Below are 27,753 nucleotides of genomic sequence, written 5' to 3' on the forward strand. Positions count from 1 at the left end.
TGGTGTCATTATAAATACATAGCAGTCTACTATAGAGGTCTGCTAATGGGGCAACCACAAATCAACCTCCCCTGGTAAACATCCCCCCCATGTCTGTGACCATTCACACTCACATGCACAGCTATCTCGCATGCATTTGACCAATTGATTAACTTAACTGGCATGTCTTTGGACAGTTGGAGGAAGCCGTAGTACCCGGAGAGAACCCACTCAGACACAGAGAGAACATGCAAACTCTACACAGAAATAGCATTAAATTTGATCTGGAAATCCTAACAATCAATGCCCCTTACTTCATCTGGAATGAATGTTCTAGTTTAAGTATAATACACAACTGCATTTGAATCTTCAATTCAATAAATATAATACGCTTACACTTCCAGTTGGTAAATGGTCTTGTTTTTATACGATACTTTTCTACATATTGGCACTCAAAGTGCTTTACAGGGACACACATTCACACAACTGAACTGGGGGTTCAGTGTCAGACAAAACAGACTGGTGTGAAGAAAATAAAAAAAGACATTTTTTTGTGGGTGTTACAGTGGTTGTTAAATGTGATATGTGAGAATTATTGAAGCAATCAAGGCTCCACCTTCACCTAATAAAGATCAGATATTGAAATCTACTGAACAGAGCCTGCTGTCAACAGCCAAGGTAAGTCCCTGAAGTCTTCCCTTTTTTGTACTGCTATTTACTTCAGCGTACAGGTAAATTGTAGTTTATCTTTTGCATTGTAGAACTTTTGTTTTTTTGTCAGTGCCATTTGATCATGTCCTACTGTTTCTTACACTTTCATATAGATGTTGAGGCTGTGGCTTTTCATTTTTCTCTACTGGGCATGGAGCCCTCAGTGTCTTCCATCCAGTGTTAGCTTCATTGGTACACCACAGGAGTGTGAAAAGGCTCCCTTTGTCCCTGGTCACAACCTGGGTGGAGAAGGCTTCGATATCGTCAAAATGAAGAGGAAAGGCGCCTATGTCATCGACACTGAATCATGGAAACTTGGAAACGGCACTTGCAGGCTGTACACAAACACCTACATGAATAGGGAGAAGCAGAAGGTCCCGATCACTGTGGTGGATTGGAGAATCCTCCCCAAGAGCAGTTTAACAGTCTCCAGCACAGCCTACGATTCTGTTGAAACCCTTGTCAACGATTCCACATCATCTGTGTCCAATAACTGGAAAATTGGCCTTGACATCTCTGTAGGTTCTGTCAATATTGGGGTTGGTTTTGGAGGTTCCCAGTCCACAGAATCGATGTTTGCCATGAGAAAATCTAAAAAAGACCGCTACTCCTTCTTTCGTCATTCAGTCCACTGCAACTACTATAGGTGAGTTCATGGAAAAATATATGTTTTACTTTTTCTGAACCAGATCTGCTCTGGAAAGTTGGCACTAATGGCAGCTATTTTACTTAAATAAACTAAATAATCTGTTATAAATGGTAACTTATTTAATAACTCTCTGTGCTCCACAGCTACCGACTGGCAACAAATCCTCCACTGAGCCATCAGTTTGAATCAGCTGTGAAGTCCCTTCCCTCCTATTCTACTAAAACTGTGCAATCCTATCAGAATTTGATTGACACTTATGGTACACATTATATCACACAAGTGTTTCTAGGAGGAGAAATCAAGGCCACCACTTCCATGAAAACCTGTGCAGCCACCATGAATGGATTGTCTGCAACAGAGGTCAAAGATTGTCTTGAAGTTGAGGCCTCAGTTGGCTTTGCTAACACTGCCAGCATTAAGGCCATGTATCAACACTGTCAGGAAAAGAAGAAAAAGTTAGGCCATGGCCAAAGTTTCAGCAGTGCATTTAATGAGCGGAGCACAGAGGTGATCGGTGGACACATTAAAGGAGCCGACATCCTCTTTCAGGGACAATCAAACCCCTCAGTCTACAACGACTGGGTTAACTCTCTGAAATCCATTCCTGATGTTGTTCGATATAGCTTAAAGCCTCTGCACACCATACTGCCAAGTGCCCATCCTGCCATGGCTGGACTGAAGCAAGAGGTGGAGAAGTACATCCAGAAGAATGCAGTGTTGAAAAAATGTTCAGAAAGTTGTAAGATTGGTCACAAGTCTAACAAAAGAGATCCTTGTGCTTGTGTCTGTACTGGTACCCAGAATGTGAAGTCAAACTGCTGTCCTGCTGGGAAAGGTCTGGCTACATTAACGGTATTCGGGCTTCGTGCTAAGGATCTGTATGGTGACAGTTGGATACGTGGAGGTAAAACAGATGGTTCGGTGGAAGTTACATATGGTCACCAGATTAAGCGCACTGCCATTATCGCGAATAATAACAGTCCAACATGGTCTGAGACGTTTCAGTTTGGACCCATCACTATTAACATGATAAACAAACTCAGGTTTCGTGTTTATGATGAGGATTCTTATTGGAACAGTGATCTGCTTGGTGACTGTTCATTTAGTCTGTATAGTGGGAAGAAGTCAGACAGCTGCATGTTTGATTATGGTACCTTCTTCTTCTCCTACATAGTGGAGTGTGCACCAAGTCTTGGTGGTACCCAGTGTCAGGATTATATTCCCTCTCCCATGAATCCCTTTTTGGCCAAGGTCTTCTACACCAGAAATGGAGTCCTTGCTGGAGAAAGTGACGAAGCATCTACCAAATCAGTCAGTGAGTCAGGTTGAGACAGCTGTTGATGTGAGATGAGGTGAATAAGGATTTGATTTAACAATGAATATTTGCTTGTAGTTCGTAGCATTCTTTCTCTGATCTGTTTCTGCAAAAGTAATTAGGTGTGTTACAAAGTTCTCAAATTTAATTCACATTTCCTTTGGGAGAACCTAAAATTATAACGCATTTTTTTATGTTTTCTTCTGCTTTGTTACAAAATATATCAATAAAGCATCAGCAAAGACAAAATGTGTTGATATGTTTCTTTCAATATTGTGACAAGCAGTTCAATACCCATAAGTGCAAAAGCTGCTGTCCAAAGCTTTGGAGAGATGGTAATTAAGCATATGAACACATCAAAACTATTTAACAGAACAATCACTTTTATCCAGAGCATTTAGGTGCCCTACAGGGATGCCAAGAAATCTTTTTGGAATTATTAAAGTTGAGAAAAAAACAACAAAAAAACTAAAGGTTTACGGTGACAATAGAGTCAACAACACAAACATAAAATAATGAGTCAAAGGTTTTTTGTGGCTTTAGATGCGCGTACGAGCATGAAGTCTGGAGATGGTGTCATTTAGAGTAGTCATCAAAGCTTTGTCATAATGTACAGTGGCAGCATGCATTTACACAGTGAAGCCAAGTCAGCTCATGGATTCGAACCCAGAACCTTCTTGCTGTGAGGCATCAGTGCTATTATTACCAGATGACAGGATTACAGAGAATTTACATGAATACATAAATATTGAGTTGCAGCACCACACAACTATTCATTGAGTATTTGCCACAAGGCATCAGTATCAAGAATCAAATGATCAAACTACAGACAGGTGTTCCTACATCCAAGTCATTTAAAATGACTCCAAATTCATTTAGAGAGACCAACTCACTGGATTCCAGTCAGAAGGAGCATCATATTTATAAGTCAGTTTTTCCAAGTCAATACAAATCCTAGGGATAGAAATGAGGAAAAGTCCTGGAAGTGAAGACATTGACTTTCAGTACTGTAGATCTGGTAAGATGAAAGGAGACAAGGAAAAGCAGAGGGAATAATAAAATACTTTTATCATTACACTGAGTTTATAGTTTGTTCTGCACACAAACAGTTAGACATTACTAAACTAATATCTATACACTTTTAATGTATTCATGCATTGCAAACCTGCTAGGACTGTAAGTGCTGATTCAAATAGTTGATGATCCACATCTAGATTGACACTGAGTTTTCTCAGTTGGAGAGTTTAGATGAGTTTAGCAATGCATGTGAAGTGCACTTAAAGGTTGCACATGCAGGACTTACAGACTGTATATGCACGAAGCCCTGCACAAAAGGATTCACTTTTTTCTTCTTTCATCACCTGTTAGCATAGTTGTACTGTCACACATAATGCTCGTACAAACAAACATGAGGGACTTTCAATAAATAATCAATTTACGTACAAGTGTCTCTCCTCATTTTTCCATCTAAGAAAGAGGGTACGCAAAAACAGTAAATGCAAGATAAATGAAAATTGATACTAGTATATGAACGTCCACATTTATATTAACACTTGGTTTTCTCGGTTGGAGAGTTTAGATGGCGCTGATTATTAATAATCACACTTGCTCATGCACATGCATTTGAAGAAAATTTGCAGGATGCACATACAAAACATGTCTATAAGCACTAACCCCTGGGAATCACACATGTGTCTGCAAAGCTGAGCTGTACTAATCACAGGAGACACACATACATGTAAGACTCTTAGTAAGAAAATGTACAACATCCAGAGGAATCATAAAGAGAGTGGAAAGAAGTGAAACCTAAAAAAGTTAAGATGAAGACAGTATATTAAAAGAGTCAACACCAGAAGTATAAAGTGATGAGTCATTTTGCTTCTGTGGCTTTAGGTGCCAGTATGTGCATGAAGTCTGTAGATGGTGTCAGAGATGGTGTGTTAGAGTAGTCATCAAAGCTTTGTCACAATGTACAATGGCAGCATGTATTTACATAGTGAACCGCTTGTCCTGTGGAGGGTCGCGGGGGGTACTGGAGCTTATCCCAGCTGTCATCAGGCGAGAGGCAGGGGTACACCCTAGACAGGTCGCCAGTCTATCGCAGGGCTAACACAGAGAGACAGACAACCATTCACACTCACATTCACACCTACGGCCAATTTAGAATCACCAATGAACCTAACCAGCATGTCTTTGCACGGTGGGAGGAAGCCGGAGTACCCGGAAAGAACTCACGCAGACACAGAGAGAACATGCAAACTCAACATAGAAAGGCCTAGTCGGCCCATGGATTCGAACACAGAACCTTCTTGCTGTGGCATCAGTGCCAACCATCACTCCACTGTCCTGCTCATTTTATTATTATTATTATTGTTGTTGTTGTTGTTGTTGTTGTTATTATTATCAGATGACAGGATTACAGGGAATTTACATGAATACATAAAAGTTGAGTTGCAGCATCACACATTCACTGAGTATTTGCCACAAGGCATCAGTATCAAGAATCAAATTATCAAAACTAAATGCAGGTGTACCTACATCTGAGTCATTTAAAATTACTGTAAATTCACACACATGCATGTGAAGTGCAGCTGCATGACGCACAATACATGCATAAATGCAATAGCCCCTCAGAATTAGGAGTTACACTTGCGTCTGCATAGCTGAGTTGTACTAATCACAGTAGACACACATACATGTAAGATTTGTATGTGTATCTCATCCATTTTCATTTCATCACCCTCAAGCATAGTTCTACTGATACATGATACTTGTACTTGAAATACAGTTCAAGAGTGTGTTGAATACAAATATTAGACACATTGCCCACCTAAGTAAGAGAACACAAACACTGAACCTTGTGTCTTGTCGTTACAGGGATTGTGTCTGTAATGGGTGAGGTTGGGACATTCACTTGGGAAAGTGTAATCAGTTCCTAATGACATATCCACAGAGAAATCACATTCTTCTAACCAAACTACTTTCACTAACAACAGCAGAAATAATCAGATTCCTTTTCTTTACCTTGCTAAGTCAAAGTTTATTTCTAACTCTGTTGCTCTATACAGGCCCAAAACTCACGCCTCACATTTTTTTTTATTGTTAATATATGCAGTGTCTTGAAACGCACTGTATATCCGGTTTCATAGCAACAGGAGGGCTTGGCCCATGTTTTTGTAGAAGTCAATAGCACCATCCACTGGACAGTAATGAAAAGATTCAACCCATTTTTGCTGCATGGTGAAAAATCTTGACACAGTTAATGTGAGCAAAAGGAAATGACTCGGGTGCAGAGACCAGACAGAAACAAGGTTGAAGATCTGTGGTGTAATACTAAAAGCAAATGTTTGCCAGTGCATCAGGCAAACAAGGCAGAGAAGTGCCAAGCAAAAAGACAAATCCAAAAACCAGTCCACAAAAATATAACTGGCAAACTTGCTAGGGCTCAGGCAGACTCAGAGTGTAACACAAAGAAAGGTTTGGAGCGCTCAACAGGGAAGTACAGAGGCAACCTGGCAGTTAACAATGAATAGGAGGTATATGATGAATGCACAGGTGAGTAACTGACTAATGGGACACAGGTGATGTAAAAACTGTCAGGATGAGAACAAAAGGAGGAAGAAAGCTAATAAAATGGCACAGGAATAATTACTGCCAAAATAAAACAGGAAGTAGTCAGAGAATATGTGGGTTATCATAGTCATAGCAATAGTGTGCATGGTCTTATCAACCTAGACAATTCAGTGTGTATGATCTGTATGGTCATAGATGAAGAGCTGAGGAATTTCTAAAGGTACAGACCCATCAAACAACTACCAGCACCTCATGTCGCTTAAGTCTAGACCAAGAGATGCACTTGTACACAGTGCAAAGACTGGCTTTATTCTGGCACATACTGTATATTCTATGCCTGCATGAGTTTATGTTGGTATCGAACTATTCATGTTGTATGGAAAATGTTCAGATGAGATGAAAATGTTTCAGAGGATGGCTTGTTAGGATGTAAGAGACAGATGCTCACAAAACTGAAACACTGTTATAGATGTTTGCATTATAGTTATGGAAGTTTCTTTTTATTAATATTATTATCAATTTAGTTGTGTGTCTTTAGAAATTTGACAGTTTATATAATATATGACTTAAGTGTTCTGGGGAACATAGTGTTGTTGACAGAAGATTGTGTTGTTGTTGCTGTGTTGTTGCGTTACAAGTCACCGTGGAGTCAGCTTGCAACTTCAGTGTTTGTATCTGAGCTCTGAAACCATCCATTTTTGCCTCTGCCTTTACTGCAACAGCTTTAATGTGCACTGCTTTACTTGGGGCCAGCTTGTGGCGTGATGCTTCAAACTCTTCTTCTTTACTGAGCTCATTTAATAACTGCAGGAAGGCAGGAGGTTTATCCCGTCGCTCGCTATGCCTGAGGTTTAGGAGCCTCATGTCTGACCTGGTGGCTCCCTTAACCCTCGAAAACTAACATTATAAATAGTAACACCATCACTAACGTTGGGTACATTTCACCCGATATAACACACCCAATAAAAAATACTTCTCACCAAAATATATTGAAGTAATACAATACATGGTAAATTGAAGTACTTTTATTTTCAACTATAAAATGTCTCATAAAACAAAAAAAGTTATCACGGGGGGCCCTATAAAGAGGCTCTAAAATTTGCAAAAAATCTTTAACGAATAGCTCCTTCCATTGGAAATGACCATTAAATGATATTTATTCATGAACATTACACTAAATAAGAATTACATGCACAGTCCAGGATCTCTTAGCTAGCTCTTGTATCAAAGAATAAACATGTGGAGCTAGCGATTGCTAAAGTAAGCTACCTTTAGTCATGTTTTATTCAGTTGTTGGCATGCCAGTTTAACCAAGCCTGTGACAGGATGATAGATGTGCATGGTATGTTGCCAAAAAAAATCAGTTGCAGGTTATTACAATAGTCTGATTTAATACAAAAACACTCACATTGGTTGAAAATCACCCAGAAATATTTTACCCACAAAAAATATGTAACCTGTAGAAATAAAACCCTTTATGATCGCATGGACCCTCACCTGGAGGCATGAGTCACCAGTAGCACCCCCTATAGACCATATTGCATGAAACTTGGTGGGCTTGTAAGGAGTCATCCAAAGATTATTACTGTCAAATTTCAAGCAGTTTACTGTGGCGGTTTGTGAGATATAAACATGTAGTGGTTGTAGCGCCCCCTAGATGTCGAATTTCACGAAACTTGGCATGATTGAAACGGCTGCTAAGTTTCATAAAGATTGGGTGAATACCTCAAATGTTATAGGCCTTAACCCCTTGTCGCAAAGTGTCGCAAATTTGCGACGCACCGATTCCGCTCAGACTGCAGCCGAAATAACGCATGTAATCCTCCAATGTCAGTTTGTGCACATTCAAAAAATACCTAGGATCCTTTTGCAAGCACTAGTTTCTCGTAGGACCGGTCGGAGTGGTAAGCAAAAACACAAATATTTCTTATATAATTGAAATATCAATTGTCAGGCGTCAAGGGGTTAAAGTCATATGAAATGTTTCCGTGTCACCTGTAGCGCCCCCTGTAGACATAACGTCACGCAACTTGATGGGCGTCTACACAATATGTTACAGATTGTGTATGCCAAATTTCATTAAGTTAGCTATTGCAGTTTTTGAGATATTGAAATGTTGCTTTTGTAACGCCCCCTAGAGACCAAGGGTCACAAAAGTTGTTGTGCTTGTACAGAATCATATTATTATCAATGATATGAAGTTTGATTAAGTTTGGGTATATACTTCACAAAATATTATCTTTTGAGTTATACTGTGCCACGCCGTAATAATAATTAGCCATTACCTTTGTAATTAATAACCCTGCTAAAGTTCTTTTCAGAACTTTTCATTATCTTTGTCCATAAATGACACATGCCAAGTTTGGTGAGAACTGGATAGGAGGAGTTGATTTTGCTTTGAGGTACATATTTTTCAAATGGCGGAAAAAGTGGCAGGCGGAAATGGGCGTGGCTTAGTCCATTAAAACCAGTGCTATATAAGGAATCAGAGGGAGAACGACTTTTGTTTCTAGGGCACATGGTTCTCAATTGGGTGAAAATCACCTGACCTTCTGACCTGACGTTCTAGGGTTAATGAGCGGATCTAAATGAGCTTTATCTGTGGAGGTGGGTGACAAGCCTTCCTTGGGGACTACTATTCTAAGAAATGCTGAGAGCTTCTCACTTGGCTGCTGAGACATCATTCTGACAGTGAAGTAGAGCTCCTCTCCTGTTTCACGTGTACCAAATGAGTGTGGGGGGAGTTTAGCAATGTTAACTAAACTAAACTAACTGCCACCTAAACTAATGTGAAGCAAAGATAAGGGCACAGGGTCGTGACTGATGTGGCACAGACAGTAGATAAAGCAAATATTTTTACTGAATTTAAATAAATCAGGGATAACCTAAAAGAGAACTGAAACCACTGAAAACAGTTTAACACAAATTAATTATTAATTATTATTAATAATCTAAAAGGACGGTACTGTGCAGTGGTGGTTAGCACTGATGCCTCACAGCGAGAAGGCCCGGGTTCGAATCCATGGGCCAACTGGGCCTTTCTGTGTGGAGTTTGCATGTTGTTCCTATGTCTGCATGGGTTCTCTCCGGGTACTGCGGCTTCCTCCAACCGTCCAAAGACACGCTAGTTAGGTTAATCAATTGGTCACATGCCGTAGGTGTGAGTGTGAGTGTGAGTGTGAGTGTGAATGGTTGTCTGTCTCTTTGTGTTAGCCCTGCAATAGACTGGAAACCTTTGTCAGATGGTGACTTCATAAAAGAGCATTTCACTAAAGTCGCAGGATTAGTGTACCTGGAAAACAAGGCAGGCATTAAACAACGTTAGCATCATTCAACAAGGTTGGCATGACCAGATACACAGTTGTGCCATGAATTGTACAGCTGCATGTAATGAGAGCACGGATATGTTTATATTTATTGTGTAGAGATAATAAACATGTTGCATGCGTAGATAATACAGCAAGTATTTTCCTTTGCAAGTGTAAAACACTGATTCTTGTATTTTCTACTGATAAATGTAGATCTTATCTTCAGGTTTGGAAAAGAGGAACATAAGCATCACACACTTTACTTATAATCACATGCTGCAAAAATGGACCTGTTATTATTTTGGTGGAAAATAGGGTAATGTTACAGTATATTCATTTGTAACCATGCTTCTTCTGCTGCAGTTTGTCCGTCCCTTCTGTCTGCACTATGATTGCGTTTTACAATTTCTGCCTCATATTTTACCACTGTCAAATGTTTTTAACCAATCCTGTTTTGCTAAATCTTCGCTTATATCCTTTTGGTTGGTTTGGTAGTTTTAACTAGAAGCTGGAGATGCCCTGTCTCCCCATTTGGGGCAGAATGTTTTGTGTGATGGTACAAGCAGAGTGTGGAGTGAGTGAGAAAGTGTGAATGTCGTTGGTCAAATGTAAAACTCTGATGAGTGAAATTCAAGACTCCACCTCCTGGACGTTAGTATTTTAAGTTGGACTTTGTGACCTCCTGAACAGAACCTGCTGTTGAGTCTCAAGGTAATGTAGACCTTTCTACTGTGATGCTGGTAGTTTTTGTAACGTTTCATGTGAAATTCATCACATTCAGTACTCCCTGCAGGTGCTTCATGGCTATCAGTTTGAACTTTAGATTAATGTGTGTATTGTTATAAATGAGTTCATGGTCATATGACATTTTTCCTTCTGCTGTTTTTTTTTTTTATTTCTTTCATACAGATGTCGAAGCTGTGGCTTTTCATTTTTCTGTACTGGGCATGGAGCCCTCAGTGTCTTCCATCCAGTGTTAGCTTCATTGGTACACCACAGGAGTGTCAAAAGGCTCCCTTTGTCCCCGGTTACAACCTGGGTGGAGAAGGCTTCGACATTGTCACAATGAAGAGGAAAGGTGCCTATGTCATCGACACTGAATCGTGGAGGCTTGGAAACGGCACTTGCAGGCTGTACAAAAACACCTACATGAAGGGAGAGAACCAGAAGGTCCCGGCCGCTGTGGTGGATTGGAGAATCCTCCCCAAGAGCAGTTTAACAGTTTCCAGCAGAGTCTACGATTCTCCTGAAGCCCTCGTCAACGATTCCACATCATCTGTGTCCAATGACTGGAAAATTGGCCTTGACCTCTCTGTAGATCCTTGTGTCACTGTTGGGGTTCGTTTTGGAGGTTCCCACTCCAGCGATTCAATGTTTGCCATGAAAAAATCCAAAGAAGACCGCTACTCCTTCTTTCGTCATTCAGTCCACTGTAACTACTATGGGTGAGTTCATAGACAAATATATGTTTTATTTTTTCTGAACCAGATCTGCTCTGGAAAGTTGGCACCAATGGCAGCTATTTTACTTAAACTAAATTATCTGTGATAAATGGTAACTTATTTAATAACTTTCTGTGCTTCACAGCTACAGACTGGCAACAAATCCTCCACTGAGCCATGAGTTTCAATCAGCTGTGGAGTCCCTTCCCTCCTATTCCACTGAAACTATGCAATTATATCAGAATGTGATTGACACTTATGGTACACATTATATCACACAAGTATTTCTCGGAGGAGAAATCAAGGCCATCACTGGCATGAAAATCTGTGCAGCCACCATGAATGGATTGTCAGCAACAGAGGTCAAAGATTGTCTTGAAGTTGAAGCCTCAGCTAGCTTTGCTAGCACTGCCAGGATTAAGGCCATGTATAAATACTGTCAGGTAAAGAAGAAAAACTTAGGCCATGACCAATGTTTCAGCAGTGCATTTAATGAGCGGCGCACAGAAGTGATCGGTGGACGCATAGATGGAGGTGATATCCTGTTTCAGGGACAATCAAACCCCTCAGTGTATAACACCTGGATTAACTCTCTGAAATCCATTCCTGATGTTGTTCGATATAACTTAAAGCCTCTGCACACTATACTGCCAAGTGATCATCGTGCCATGGCTGGACTGAAGCAAGAGGTGGAGAAGTACATCAAGAAGAATGCAGTGTTGAAAAAATGTTCAGAAAGTTGTACGATTGGTCACAGGTCTAACAAGAGAGATCCTTGTGCTTGTGTCTGTACTGGTAGCCAGAATGTGAAGCCAAACTGCTGTCCTGCTGGGAAAGGTCTGGCAACATTAATGGTATTCGGGCTTCGTGCTACTGGTTTGTACGGTGACAAATGGAGTCAGACAGATGGTTCGGTGGAGGTTACATATGGTGACCAGATTAAGCGCACTGCCATTATTGTGAATAATGACAATCCTAAATGGTCTGAGAAGTTTCAGTTTGGACCCATCACTATTAACATGAAAAACAAACTCAGGTTTCGTGTTTATGATGAGGATACTTATTGGAACAGTGAACTGCTTGGTGAGTGTTCAATTAGTCTGTATAGAGGGAACAAGACAGACAGCTGCATGTTTGATTATGGTACCTTCTTCTTCTCCTACGTAGTGGAGTGTGCACCAAGTCTTGGTGGTGACCAGTGTCTGGATTATGTTCCCTCTCCCATTTTGGCCAAGGTCTACTACACCAGAAATGGGGTCCTTGCTGGAGAAACTGGCGAAGAATTTGCCAAATCAGTCAGTGACTCACATCAACAGAGACAGCTGTTCATGTGAGATGAGGTGAATAAGGATTTGATTTAACATTGAATATTTGCTTGTAGTTTGTAACATTCTTTCTTTGACCTGTTTCTGCAAAAGTAATTAGGTGTGTTGAAAAGTTCTCAAATTTAATTCACATTTCCTTTGGGAGAACCTAAAATTATAACGCATTTTTTTATGTTTTCTTCTGCTTTGTTACAAAATATATCAATAAAGCATCAGCAAAGACAAAATGTTTTGTTATGTTTCTTTGCAATATTGTGATATAGGTGTAACAAGTAATTGAATGCCCATAAGTGCAAAAGCTGCTGTTCAAAAGTCTTGGAGAGATGGTAATGAGGCATATGAACACATGAAAACTATTTAATTGAACAATCACTTTTAACCAGAGCATTTAGGTGCCCTACAGGGATATCAAGAAATCTTTTTGGAATTATTAATGTTGAGAAGAAAACAACCAAAAACTAGTAATCTATAAACAACAGACAGCATTGTGACATCTGAAAAAACAAAGCACAACACCCAGAGGAGTCATGAACTGAGTGCGAGGAAGTGAAACTTAAAGAAAAGGAAGAGGAAGAGAAAGAGATTTGAATAAAAGAGCATGGGTGAAGGGTTATGGTGACAATAGAGTCAACAACACAAACATAAAGTAATGAGTCAAAAGTTTGTTTGTGGCTTTAGTGCGAGTATGTGCATGAAGTGTGTAGATGGTGTCATTTAGAGTAGTCATCAAAGCTGTGTCACAATGTACAATGGCAGCATTCATTTACATAGTGAGAGAAATAAATTGAGAGAATGATTGTTTTACATTTTAGTATTATTAATATTATTATTGTTAGCAGACAGGATAACAGGGAATTTACATAAACATAAAAAATCAGTTGCAGCATCACACAACCATTCATAGAGTATTCGCCACAAGGCATCAGTATCAAGAATCAAATTATCAAACTAAGTGCAGGTGTTTTAAAATGACTGTAAATTCATTTAGAGAGAGCAGTCAGAAGGAGCATCATATTTAAACGTCAGTTTTCCCAAGTCTATACAAATCCTAGGGACAGAAACGAGGAAAAGTCCTGGAAGTGAAGACACTGACTTTCAGTACGATAGATCTGGTAAGATGAACGGAGACAAGGAAAAGCAGAGGGAATAATAAAATACTTTTATCATTAAAGCGAGTTTATAGTTTGTTCTGCACACAGACAATTAGATACTACTAAACAGAGCCGGCCCAAGCTTCCATGGGGCCCTAAGCAACATTTGATTTCGGGGCCCATTTTGTTGCATTTTATTGTTGTTCTTGCACTACAAATTATTATTGTACATTGCTGTTGCAGTTTTTTGAAACCAAAAATAATAAACCAGATGACACTTTTAAAGTAAATAGATTGTCTACTGGTTTCTTTTTGTTACACATGTTACGCGCTGAAATTACAATTAACATGTCAGGCTGACAATAGGATAATGTAAACAACACTGCCAGAGCTGCAATGAGTTTATAGTAGGTGTGTGAATGATCAACAATCAATATTGGTGGCAGAAATAGAGGGCCCCAAAATCAAATGTTGCTTAGGACCCCATGGAAACTTAGGCTGGCTCTGGGCGCACATGACCGGTGCAGCGGAGCTTTGACATTTACAGAGAGGCAGTAAGAACCACTAGGCCTACATCAGCAGCAGCAGCACTCTGCTGACATAAAATTGTGTTTTTGTACAGTAGTATATCTTTGATCATATAGAAAGCATCACTCATACATGCAAAGATAAATCAAAAAATAAAATGAATAAAAAATCTGTGAATTGCTCTCTGGGGCCCCTAGTGGTCGCGGGGCCCTAAGCAGGCGCTTAGTTCGCTTATGCATTGGGCCGGCTCTGCTACTAAACTAATTAAACTAACTTGTTATGTATTCATGCAATTCAAACCTGCTAGGACTGTAAGTGCTGATTCAAATATTTGATGCTCCACATCTAGATTAACACTTAGTTTTCTTAGTTGGAGAGTTTAGATGACTTATAAATAGATAAGTATTAATAGTAATGCATGTAAAGTGCAGTTAAAGGTTGCACATGCAAGACTTACAGACTGTAAATGCACAAAGCCCTGCACATAAGGATTCACTTTCTACTTTTCATCACCTGTAAGCATAGTTGTACTGTCACACATAATGCTCGTACATACAAACATGAGGGACTTTCAGAATTTTACACAAATATAAAAAATAATTTGCAGCATTACACAACCATTCATAGAGTATTCGCCACAAGGCATCATATCAAGAATCAAATTATCAAACTAAATGCAGGTGTTCCTACATCGAAGTCATTTAAAATGACTGTAAATTCATTTAGAGAGACCAGCTCATTGGATTCCAGTCAGAAGGAGCATCATATTTAAATGTTTTCCCAAGTCTATACAAATCCTAGGGATAGAAATGAGGAAAAGTCCTTGAAGTGAAGACATTGACTTTCAGTAGGCTACTGTAGATCTGTAGGTAAGATGAAAGGAGACAAGGAAAAACAGAGGGAATAATAAAATACTTTTAGCATTAAACTGGGTTTATAGTTTGTTCTGCACACAAACAGTTAGACATTATTAAACTAATATCTATACACTTTGTATGTGTTCATGCATTGCAAACCTGCTAGGACTGTAAGTTCTGGATAAAATATTTGATAGGCTACTTGGCTATGAACGTGGCCCATGTTTACATGAACACCTAGTTTTCTTCACCATTAAGAGACACACATTCTGAGTATGCTTGTGAAGTGCAGTAGCAGGAAGTGCACACAAGATGTAACCAGTGATGGGAATAACGGCGTTAAAATAAACGGCGTTACTAACGGCGTTATTTTTTTCAGACGAGTCAACGAGTAATCCAACTAATTACTATTTCCTCCGTTCCAACGCCGTTACCGTTACCGCTGCGTTGCTGTTGCGTCGCCTCGACGTGCGTCGAGGATTTTTGGGAGGTGCACGTCTGGCCCTTGCGTAGGACGGACGGGGGTCCGCAAGGACGTAATAGGTCCGTACGCCCCATCGCGCTGTGTCAACGCAGAAGCATAACTTGGGCTTTATGCGGCTACCCGGGTAGCCGCATAAGTGATGATGATTGGCTAACGTAGGGTAAGATTTCATGGTAAGCCAATCAGCGGCAGGGCAGTGTTCAGTATGCCGGGTGTTGTTTACACACAAACGCGTGCGTAGCAGTATCACAGAAGCGATCACAGATAGCAGCAAGGGAGAGTAAGGAGCATTCAGAGGTAAAGTTGCCGTTTTCAAGGTGGAAGTATAGGCACTACTTTAACCTCATTGAGGTAAAAGGCAAGAACGTACAAGTAACAAGAACGTAAAAGTAACGGAATAGTTACTTTCCTACGAAACAGTTACTTTTATAGTGGAGTAATTCAGTTACTAACTAATAATAACCATAATAACCATAACTAATGACTTTTTTAAAGTAACGTGCCCAACACTGGATATACATAAGCACAAACTCCTGAGAGCATGAGTCCCACATGTAGGACTTTAAGTCAACTGACACAAGTCTACTACAAGTGTCTGAGTTAGTAACTGAATTACTCCACTATAAAAGTAACTGTTACATGGGAGAGTAACTATTTATGACCCTTTTCTACCCTATACAGTTTTTTTTGTATGTATGCATTAATTTCTTTATTCTCTCCCTCTGTGACCCTGTTCAAACTTACACATAGAGGGTGTTATGATATACAGTTAAAGAGTGTGTCGCCTACAAACATTACACACCACTAAACTAATCTATACATGGTCTCTATACCGTATATACAGTATGCATTCATTTGTCCATCTACACAAGAGAACCTGCAAAAACAATAAGCGCAAGATAAATTAGCATTGTTTGATACTAGGATATGAACGCCCACTTTTACATCAACTTGGTTTTCTTGGTTAGAGAGTTCAGATGGCTGATTATTAACAGTCACACTTGCACACTTGCTGAAGTGCAGCTGCAGGATGTACATACAATACATGCATTAATGCAATAGCCCCTCGGAATTAGGTTTTACATTTGTGTCTGCATAGCTGAGTTGTACTAATCACAGTAGACACACATATATGTAAGACTTGTATGTGTGTCTTACCCATTTTCATTTCATCACCCTCAAGCATATTTCTCCTATCAGACATGATACTTGTACTTGAAATACAGTTGCATACAAACATCTACACTGTTTTCATGTATGTATATATACATTTGCCCATCTTAGTAAGAGAACACAAACACTGAACCTTGTGTCATGTCGATACAGGGAATGTGTCTGTAATGGGTGAGGTTGGGACAGTCACTTTTGTGAAGGTGTAATCAGTTCCTAATGACAAATCCACAGAGAAATCATTCTTCTAACCAAACTACTTTCACTAAGAACAGCAGAAATAATCAGATTCCTTTTCTTTACCATACTTTGCTAGTCAAAGGTACTTTCTGACTCTGTTGATCTACAGGCCCAAAACTTACACCTCACTTTTTTTTTTTTTTTTTTTTATTGTTAATATATGCAGTGTCTTGAAATGCACTATATATCTGGTTTCATAGCAACAGGCCCATGTTTTTGTAGAAGCCAATAGCACCATCCACTGGACAGTAATGAAAAGAGTCTATCCATTTTTGCTGCATGATGGAAAATCTTGACACAGTTAATGTGCACAAAAGGAAATGACTCGGGTGCAGAGACCAGACAGAAACAATGTTGAAGATCTGTGGTGTAATACTAAAAGCAAGTGTTTGGCAGTGCATCAGGCAAACAAGGCAGAAAAGTGGCATGCAAAAAGACAAATCCAAAAAGCAGTCCACAAAAATATTTAACTGGCAAACTTGCTAGGGCTCAGGCAGACTCAGAGTGTAACACAAAGAAAGGTTTGGAGCGCTCGACTGGTAAGTACAAAGGCAACCTGGCAGTTTACAATGAATAGGAGGTATATGATGTATACAATTCATTCATTCATTCATTCATCTTCTATACCCGCTTATTCCTGTTAAGGGTCGCAGGGGTCTGCCGGAGCCTATCCCAGCTGTCATCGGGCGAGAGGCAGGGGTACACCCTGGACAGGTCGCCAGTCCATCGCAGGGCTAACACAGAGAGACAGACAACCATTCACATTCACACTCACACTCACACCTACGGCCAATTTAGAATCACCAATTAACCTAATGAGCATGTCTTTGGACGGTGGGAGGAAGCTGGAGTATCCGGAGAGAACCCACGCAGACACAGAGAGAACATGCAAACTCCACACAGAAAGGCCAGCTGGCCCATGGATTCGAACCGGTGACGTATACAATTCAATTCAATTCAATTCAATTCAATTTTATTTATATAGCGTCAATAACAATACAAATTGTCTCAAGACGCTTTACAAAACCCGGCCTGAACCCGGACACACAGCAGTAAACATTCTATACAGCAATAGCACAGAATTGCATGACTAGTAGTAGATAGGGAATTAGAGGGCAAGAGCTCTGTGCCAGAGAAAAGAAAGTGGAGGATGCGAGAGAGGAGAGAGAAGAATGAAGGAGGACATGCGTTTGGTGCATCGTCCCCCAGCAGCCTAGGCCTATAGCAGCATAACTAAGGGATGGTTCAGTCCAGCCCTAACTATAAGCTTGATCAAAAAGGAAAGTCTTAAGCCTGACCTTAAAAATAGAGAGGGTGTCTGCCTCCTGAACCCAAACTGGGAGCTGGTTCCACAGGAGAGGAGCCTGATAGCTGAAAGCTCTACCTCCCATTCTACTTTTTGAAATTCTAGGAACCACAAGTAGGCCTGCACTTTCAGACCGAAGTGATCTGTTGGGATGATACGGTACAATGAGGTCTTTAAGATATGATGGAACTAGGCCTTTGAGGGCTTTGTATGTAAGGAGGAGGATTTTAAATTCTATTCTAGATTTGCTAATTCCTGTCAATACACAGGTGAGTAACTGACTAATCGGACACAGGTGATGTAAAAACTGTCAGGATGAGAACAAAAGGAGGAAGAAAGCTAATAAAATGGCACAGGAATAACTACTGCCAAAATAAAACAGGAAGTAGTCAGAGAATATGTGGGTTATCATAGTCATAGCAATAGTGTGCATGGTCTTATTAACCTAGACAATTCAGTGTGTATGATCTGTATGGTCATAAATGAAGAGCTGAGGAATTTCCAAAGGTACAGACCCATCAAACAGCTACCAGCACCTCATGTCGCTTGAGTCTAGACCAAGAAACGCACTTGTACACAATGCAAAGACTGGCTTTATTTTGGCACATATTGTATATTCTGTGCCTGCATGAGTTTATTCACTTTATTATACAGTTTATTCACTATAGATGATCATGTTGGTATGGAAATATTTGGTGTTTCAGAGGATGGCTTGTTTATGAAAGCAAGAGACAGTGTCTTTAGAAATTTGACAGTTTATATAATATATGAATTAAGTGGTTACCCTGTTTTTTAGTAAATTGTTATAAACTGGCAACATGAGATGAAAACATGAGATAAAAAAAGAAGAAATGGGGTGGGTGGGCTTTGCGGGTGAGACAGGTGTTGTAGAGCCCAGATGGCTAAACCACTGACTGACTGTAGGGGTTTATGGGACAGGTGCTTGACATAACAGCTTTCAAAGATAATGGTTGCATGGAATTCACCATCAAATAACGCAATGAAGGGTTTTCACTCCACTTTTGTAGGGGCCGTAGAGGGTGGTCCTATTAACCCTTCTGGCAAGTGGCTAGTCTGTGCTATGATAGCACTTTTCTTGACACTGGTGTAGTGAGTGTTCACTGGAGTGGTGCTGGTGTCCCTTCCTCTCTGACTGGTCCTCAGTTGTCTTTGAGCACGGATGAGATTGTGTATCACCTTTGGGCAGTTTTCTGCAGCACTACATTTAGTTGCAAAATGCTCATCGTCAACACAACAGCAGCAAAAGTAGTGATTTGGACCTCTTTGAGGTGGGAAATTTCCTTGGCTATGGCGGGGTGGAGAACCATGACTGGGTTTTGCTCGTGTGAATGCTTCATTAGGTGTGACTGACATGACTGAAACCTGTTTTCTCAACTATCTAACCTCTTTCTTGGGTGCTAGCACATCTTTATCTTCCCCTGAAGCGTCTGTCCTATTAGCTACTGCAGGTTCTGGGGCCAGTTCTGGGGAACATAGTGTTGTTGACAGAAGATTGTGTTGTTGTTGTTGTTGCTGTGTTGTTGCGTTACAAGTCACCGAGCAGTCAGCTTGCAACTTCAGTGCTTGTATCTGAGCTCTGAGACCATCCATTTTTGCCTCTGCCTGTACTGCAACAGCTTTAATGTGCACTGCTTTACTTGGAGCCAGCTTGTGGCGTGATGCTTCAAACTCTTCTTCTTTACTGATCTCATTCAATAAGTGCTGGAAGGTAGGAGGTTTATCCCGTCGCTCCCTATGCCTGAGGTTTGGGAGCATCATGTCTGACCTGGTGGCTCCCTGAACACTAACGTTATAAATAGTAACACCATCACTAATGTCGGGTACATTTCACTCAATATAACACACCCAATAAAAAATACTTCTCACCAAAATATATTGAAGTAAGACAATACATGGTAAATTGAAGTACTTTTATTTTCAACTATAAAATGTCTCATAAAACAAAAAAAAAAAGGTATCACGGGGGGCCCTATAAAGAGGCTCTAAAATTTGTGAAAAATTTGTGAATCTTTAACGAATAGCTCCATAAAAATAATAATAATAAAATAAATTAAAAAAATAAGATGGGAAATAGGAACATGCAATTCGGGCCACCCGGTCCTGGGACATGTGAGACTTGTCCAGTGAAGGCACAGTCTTCCTGCATCACTGACAACCATGGGAGAGATTGCACTAAAAAATGGCACTTTTTGAGAGGGTAAAAATGATGAGCTGATTATAAAAATGTTTTTGACCAAATTAATTCCATTGGCAATTACCATTAAATGATATTTATTCATGAACATTACACTAAATAAGAATAAGAACGTCGGGTGAAAATCATCCAAACATGTACCTGTAGAAATAAACAGGGACTGGAGTGGGGAAACCACACAAATCAGATTTATTTCCATCCAGTGTTGCATTCATTTTTCACCAAGATCTTGTATTGATGATGGGAGAGTCTGACCACTGCGCAAAGCCTTCTCTAGCACATCCCAAAGATTCTCAATGGGGTTAAGGTCTGGACTCTGTGGTGGCCAATCCATGTGTGAAAATGATGTCTCATGCTCCCTGAACCACTCTTTCACAATTGAGCCTTATGAATGCTGGCCTTCACAGCTGTCAAGACACAGGGTACACCAGCTGAGATAGGCTCCAGCCCCTCTGCAACCCTTCACAGGACAAGCGGTTACAGAAGATGAATGAATGAATGAATGAATGAATGAATCCTGTCATTATCATCTTGGAGTATGCCCGTGCCATCAGGGAAGAAAAAATCCACTAATGGAATAACCTGGTCATTCAGTATATTCAGGTAGTCAGCTGACCTCATTCTTTACACACATAATGTTACTGAACCTAGACCTGACCAACTGCAGCAACCCCAGATCATAGCACTGCCCCCACAGGCTTGTACAGTAGGCACTAGACACTACTTTATGCTCCCTAGTAAATTGAAGCCTTTTCTTCAGTTACCCTCACTGATTAGTGGTTTTCTTAAGGCTACACAGATATTCAGTCCGAATCTTGAGTTCCCTTTGCATTGTACTTGTGGAAATGTTCTTACTTTCATTATTAAACATAGCCCTGAGAGCTACTGTTGTTTTTCTTCAGTTTGATTTCCCCAAACGTTTAAGTGATCGCGATCATGATCAATCAGGATTTTTTTTCGACCACATTTCTTCCTCGAAGACGATGGTTCCCCACTATCCTTCCAGTTTTGAATAATGTGTTGGACAGTTTAACCCAATTTTAGTAGTTTCTACAATTAGATGTTTTCTTTGCCTGATGTATTCCAATGATTTGACCCTTCTCAAACAACATCTTTTCCACGACCATGGTTGTTTAAGAAATGAGAAACCACTAATCGCATCAGTTGGGGTTAAATAACTTGTTGCCAGCTGAAAGATATTTACCCATTCAGTAATTTTCCAATAGGAGCCTCGTACCTATTTGCTTAGTTAAACCCAGATGGTGACTCTTTTTTTGGCCAGGCAGTGTAATTTCAGGGGTTGTTGCCTGGAGAGGAAAAACAGTTCCTGGCTCCTGAGGCTGTTCCTGTGTACCACCTGTTGGTACACTCTCCTGTGCCAGAGGTCCCAAATTCCTCCATGGTATACCACTGCCTTTGGGTGACACGTCCAAGGGAATGGCATTCGTGTTGTCTTTTCCTATGCATTCACATAACACAAGTCCTTGACTCACAGGGCCATACATTCTTCCCCTGGTCTCTTCAATGAACACAATCTCCGTGTCTTCTGGTACACACACACACAGTACCTGTTGCAGGTTTGTTTGCTGCTCCAGTGCGTTGCGGCGATATAATTCACAGAAAATGTTACCAGCTTGTGTCCAAACGACAAATCCAAACGACAGCGCTTCCATCCTCTACTGATCACTGTGGCATCTGCTGCCGTTGATAATGGCATCCAATGACAAAGAGACGTCACACCTTGGTGCTCAGCCTACTCCGTATTTTCTTCAGTCTATAACACCTGGATTAACTCTCTGAAATCCATTCTTGATGTTGTCCGATATAACTTAAAGAATGTTGAAAGAATGTTCAGAAAGTTGTAAGATTGGTCACAGGTCTAACAAGAGAGATCCTTGTGCTTGTGTCTGTACTGGTAACCAGAATGTGAAGCAAAACTGCTGTCCTGCTGGGAAAGGTCTGGCTACATTAATGGCATTCAGGCTTCATGCAGAGCATCTGTATGGTGACAACTGGTTCCATGGAGGTAAAACAGAATGGTTCACACATGGTTCAGTGGAGGTTAAATATGGTGACCAGATAAAGCGCACTGCCATTACCAGGAATAATGACAATCCTAAGCGGTCTGAGAAGTTTCAGTTTGGACCCATCACCATTAAGATGAAAAACAAACTCACATTTCGTGTTTATGATGAGGAAACTTATGACAGAGATCTGCTTGGTGAGTGTTCATTTGATCTGTATAGTGGGAAGAAGACATATAGCTGCAGGTTGAATCATGGTACCTTCTTCTTCGCCTACATAGTGGAGTGTGCACCAAGTCTTGGTGATGACCAGTGTCAGGATTATGTTCCCTCTCCCATGAATCCCTTTTTGGCCAAGGTCTACTACACCAGAAATGGAGTCCTTGCTGGAAAAACTGGTGAAGCATCTGCCAAATCAGTCAGTGAGTCAGGTTGAGACAGCTGTTGATGTGAGATGAGGTGAATAAGGATTTGATTTAACAATGAATATTGTGATATCTGATCTGTTTCTGCAAAAGTGTGTTACAAAGTTCTCAGAGTTAATTCACATTTCCTTTGGGAGAACCTAAAATTATAACGCATTTTTTTATGTTTTCTTCTGCTTTGTTACAAAATATATCAATAAAGCATCAGCAAAGACAAAATGTGTTGATATGTTTCTTTCAATATTGTGACAAGCAGTTCAATACCCATAAGTGCAAAAGCTGCTTTCCAAAGCTTTGGAGAGATGGTAATTAAGCATATGAACAAATCAAAACTATTTAACAGAACAATCACTTTTATCCAGAGCATTTAGGTGCCCTACAGGGATGTCAAGAAATCTTTTTGGAATTATTAAAGTTGAGAAAAAAACAACAAAGAAACTAGTAATCTCTAAACACATACAGCATTGTGACAAAAAGCACCATACCCAGAGGAGTCATAAACTGAGAGCAAGGAAGTGAAAGAGATTTGAATAAAAGAGCGTGGGTAAAGGTTTACGGTGACAATAGAGTCAACAACACAAACATAAAGTAATGAGTCAAAGGTTTGTTGTGGCTTTAGATGCGCGTACGAGCATGAAGTCTGGAGATGGTGTCATTTAGAGTAGTCATCAAAGCTTTGTCACAATGTACAGTGGCACCATGCATTTACACAGTGAAGCCAAGTCAGGCCATGGATTCGAACCCAGAACCTTCTTGCTGTGAGGCATCAGTGCTATTATTACCAGATGACAGGATTTCAGAGAATTTACATGAATACATAAATATTGAGTTGCAGCATCACACAACCATTCATTGAGTATTTGCCACAAGGCATCAGTATCAAGAATCAAATTATCAAACTACAGACAGGTGTTCCTACATCCAAGTCATTTAAAATGACTCTAAATTCATTTAGAGAGACCAACTCACTGGATTCCAGTCAGAAGGAGCATCATATTTATACGTCAGTTTTTCCAAGTCAATACAAATCCTAGGGATAGAAATGAGGAAAAGTCCTGGAAGTGAAGACATTGACATTCAGTACTGTAGATCTGGTAAGATGAAAGGAGACAAGGAAAAGCAGAGGGAATAATAAAATACTTTTATCATTAAACTGAGTTTATAGTTTGTTCTGCACACAGTTAGACATTACTAAACTAATATCTATACACTTTTTATGTATTCATGCATTGCAAACCTGCTAGGACTGTAAGTGCTGATTCAAATAGTTGATGATCCACATCTAAATTGACACTGAGTTTTCCCAGTTGGAGAGTTTAGATGAGTTTAGCAATGCATGTGAAGTGCACTTAAAGGTTGCACATGCAAGACTTACAGACTGTATATGCACGAAGCCCTGCACAAAATGATTCACTTTTTTCTTCTTTCATCACCTGTTAGCATAGTTGTACTGTCACACATAATGCTCGTACAAACAAACATGAGGGACTTTCAATAAATAATCAATTTACGTACAAGTGTCTCTCCTCATTTTTCCATCTAAGAAAGAGGGCACGCAAAAACAGTAAATGCAAGATAAATGAAAATTGATACTAGTATATGAACGTCCACATTTATATTAACACTTGGTTTTCTTGGTTGGAGAGTTTAGATGGCGCTGATTATTAATAATCACACTTGCTCATGCACATGCATTTGAAGAAAATTTGCAGGATGCACATACAAAACATGTCTATATGCACTAACCCCTGGGAATCACACGTGTCTGCAAAGCTGAGCTGTACTAATCACAGGAGACACACATACATGTAAGACTCTTAGTAAGAAAATGTACAAAATCCAGAGGAGTCATAAAGAGAGTGGAAAGAAGTGAAACCTAAAAAAGTTAAGATGAAGACAGTTGATTAAAAGAGTCAGCACAAGAAGTATAAAGTGATGAGTCATTTTGCTTCTGTGGCTTTAGGTGCCAGCATGTGCATGAAGTCTGTAGATGGTGTCAGAGATGGTGTGTTAGAGTAGTCATCAAAGCTTTGTCACAATGTACAATGGCAGCATGTATTTACATAGTGAACCGCTTGTCCTGTGGAGGGCAAGCGGTTGTCCTGTCCAGGGGTACTGGAGCTTATCCCAGCTGTCATCAGGCGAGAGGCAGGGGTACACCCTAGACAGGTCGCCAGTCTATCGCAGGGCTAACACAGAGAGACAGACAATCATTCACACTCACATGCACACCCATGGCCAATTTAGAATCACCAGTTAACCTAACCAGCATGTCGTTGCACGGTGGGAGGAAGCCGGAGTACCCGGAAAGAACTCACGCAGACACAGGGAGAACATGCAAACTCAACACAGAAAGGCCTAGTCGGCCCATGGATTAGAACACAGAACCTTCTTGCTGTGGCATCAGTGCCAACCATCACTCCACTGTTCTGTTCATTTAATTATTATTATTATTATTATTATTGTTGTTGTTGTTGTTGTTGTTGTTGTTATTATCAGATGACAGGATTACAGGGAATTTACATGAATACATAAAAGTTGAGTTGCAGCATCACACATTCACTGAGTATTTGCCACAAGGCATCAGTATTCATTCATTCATTTTCTATACCCGGTTATTCCTGTTAAGGGTCGCGGGGGTCTGCTGGAGCCTATCCCAGCTGTCATCGGGCGAGAGGCAGGGGTACACCCTGGACAGGTCGCCACTCCATCGCAGGGCTAACACAGAGACAGACAACCATTCACACTCACACCTATGGCCAATTTAGAATCACCAATTAACCTAACCAGCATGTCTTTGCATGGTGGGAGGAAGCTGGAGTACCCGGAAAGAACTCACACAGACACAGGGAGAACATGCAAACTCAACACAGAAAGGCCTAGTCGGCCCATGGATTCGAACACAGAACCTTCTTGCTGTGGCATCAGTGCCAACCATCACTCCACTGTCCTGCTCATTTTATTATTATTATTATTGTTATTATTATTATTGTTGTTGTTGTTGTTGTTGTTGTTGTTATCAGATGACAGGATTACAGGGAATTTACATGAATACATAAAAGTTGAGTTGCAGCATCACACATTCACTGAGTATTTGCCACAAGGCATCAGTATCAAGAATCAAATTATCAAAACTAAATGCAGGTGTTCCTACATCTGAGTCATTTAAAATTACTGTAAATTCACACACATGCATGTGAAGTGCAGCTGAATGACGCACAATACATGCATAAATGCAATAGCCCCTCAGAATTAGGAGTTACACTTGCGTCTGCATAGCTGAGTTGTTCTAATCACAGTAGACACACATACATGTAAGATTTGTATGTGTGTCTCATCCATTTTCATTTCATCACCCTCAAGCATAGTTCTACTGATACATGATACTTGTACTTGAAATACAGTTCAAGAGTGTGTTGAATACAAATATTAGACACATTGCCCACCTAAGTAAGAGAACACAAACACTGAACCTTGTGTCTTGTCGTTACAGGGATTGTGTCTGTAATGGGTGAGGTTGGGACATTCACTTGGGAAGGTGTAATTAGTTCCTAATGACATATCCACAGAGAAATCACATTCTTCTAACCAAACTACTTTCACTAACAACAGCAGAAATAATCAGATTCCTTTTCTTTACCTTGCTAAGTCAAAGTTACTTTCTAACTCTGTTGCTCTATACAGGCCCAAAACTCACACCTCACATTTTTTATTGTTAATATATGCAGTGTCTTGAAACGCACTGTATATCCAGTTTCATAGCAACAGGAGGGCTCGGCCCATTTTTTTTCTAGAAGCCAATAGCACCATCCACTGGACAGTAATGAAAAGATTCAACCCATTTTTGCTGCATGGTGAAAAATCTTGACACAGTTAATGTGAGCAAAAGGAAAAGACTCGGGTGCAGAGACCAGACAGAAACAAAGTTGAAGATCTGTGATGTAATACTAAAAGCAAGTGTTTGCCAGTACATCAGGCAAACAAGGCAGAGAAGTGCCAAGCAAAAAGACAAATCCAAAAAGCAGTCCACAAAAATATAACTGGCAAACTTGCTAGGGCTCAGGCAGACTCAGAGTGTAACACAAAGAAAGGTTTGGAGCGCTCAACAGGGAAGTACAGAGGCAACCTGGCAGTTGACAATGAATAGGAGGTATATGATGAATACACAGGTGAGTAACTGACTAATGGGACACAGGTGATGTAAAAACTGTCAGGATGAGAACAAAAGGAGGAAGAAAGCTAATAAAATGGCACAGAAATAATTACTGCCAAAATAAAACAGGAAGTAGTCAGAGAATATGTGGGTTATCATAGTCATAGCAATAGTGTGCATGGTCTTATCAACCTAGACAATTCAGTGTGTATGATCTGTATGATCATAGATGAAGAGCTGAGGAATTTCTAAAGGTACAGACCCATCAAACAACTACCAGCACCTCATGTCGTTTGAGTCTAGACCAAGAGATGCACTTGTACACAGTGCAAAGACTGGCTTTATTCTGGCACATACTGTATATTCTATGCCTGCATGAGTTTATGTTGGTATGGAACTATTCATGTTGTATGGAAAATGTTCAGATGAGATGAAAATGTTTCAGAGGCTGGCTTGTTAGGATGTAAGAGACAGATGCTCACAAAACTGAAACACTGTTACAGATGTGCGCGTTCCAGTTATGGAAGTTTCTTTTTATTAATATTATTATCAATTTAGTTGTGTGCCTTTAGAAATTTGACAGTTTATATAATATATGACTTAAGTGTTCTGGGGAACATAGTGTTGTTGACAGAAGATTGTGTTGGTATTGTTGTATTGTTGCGTTACAAGTCACCGAGCAGTCAGCTTGCAACTTCAGTGTTTGTATCTGAGCTCTGAGACCATCCATTTTTGCCTCTGCCTTTACTGCAACAGCTTTAATGTGCACTGCTTTACTTGGGGCCAGCTTGTGACGTGATGCTTCAAACTCTTCTTCTTTACTGATCTCATAACTGCAGGAAGGTAGGCGGTTTATCCCGTTGCTCCCTATGCCTGAGGTTTAGGAGCATCATGTCCGACCTGGTGGCTCCCTTAACCCTAGAACACTAACGTTATAAATAGTAACACCATCACTAAC

General features: G+C 40.2%; 2 protein-coding genes across 2 annotated transcripts; both read left to right on the forward strand.

The window, feature by feature from the left end:
• The first annotated feature begins 622 nt into the window (after positions 1–622).
• Positions 623–3,422, forward strand: LOC311501775 (perforin-1-like). The gene is made up of 3 exons (XM_084563772.1): positions 623–657; positions 804–1,336; positions 1,483–3,422. Exons 2-3 carry the CDS (start codon positions 804–806, stop codon positions 2,666–2,668), a joined length of 1,719 nt encoding a protein of 572 aa, XP_084419898.1. The 5' UTR covers positions 623–657; the 3' UTR covers positions 2,669–3,422.
• Positions 3,423–10,309: 6,887 nt separating this feature from the next.
• Positions 10,310–22,653, forward strand: LOC311501765 (perforin-1-like; the record flags this gene model as incomplete). The annotated part of the gene is made up of 3 exons (XM_084563760.1): positions 10,310–10,980; positions 11,123–11,897; positions 22,255–22,653. The coding sequence occupies exons 1-3, from the start codon at positions 10,397–10,399 to the stop codon at positions 22,651–22,653; spliced, it is 1,758 nt and encodes a 585-aa protein (XP_084419886.1). The 5' UTR covers positions 10,310–10,396.
• Positions 22,654–27,753: the final 5,100 nt, after the last annotated feature.

This window comes from Chelon labrosus, assembly GCF_963514085.1.
Source record: "Chelon labrosus genome assembly, chromosome: 2".
NCBI lineage: Eukaryota > Metazoa > Chordata > Actinopteri > Mugiliformes > Mugilidae > Chelon > Chelon labrosus.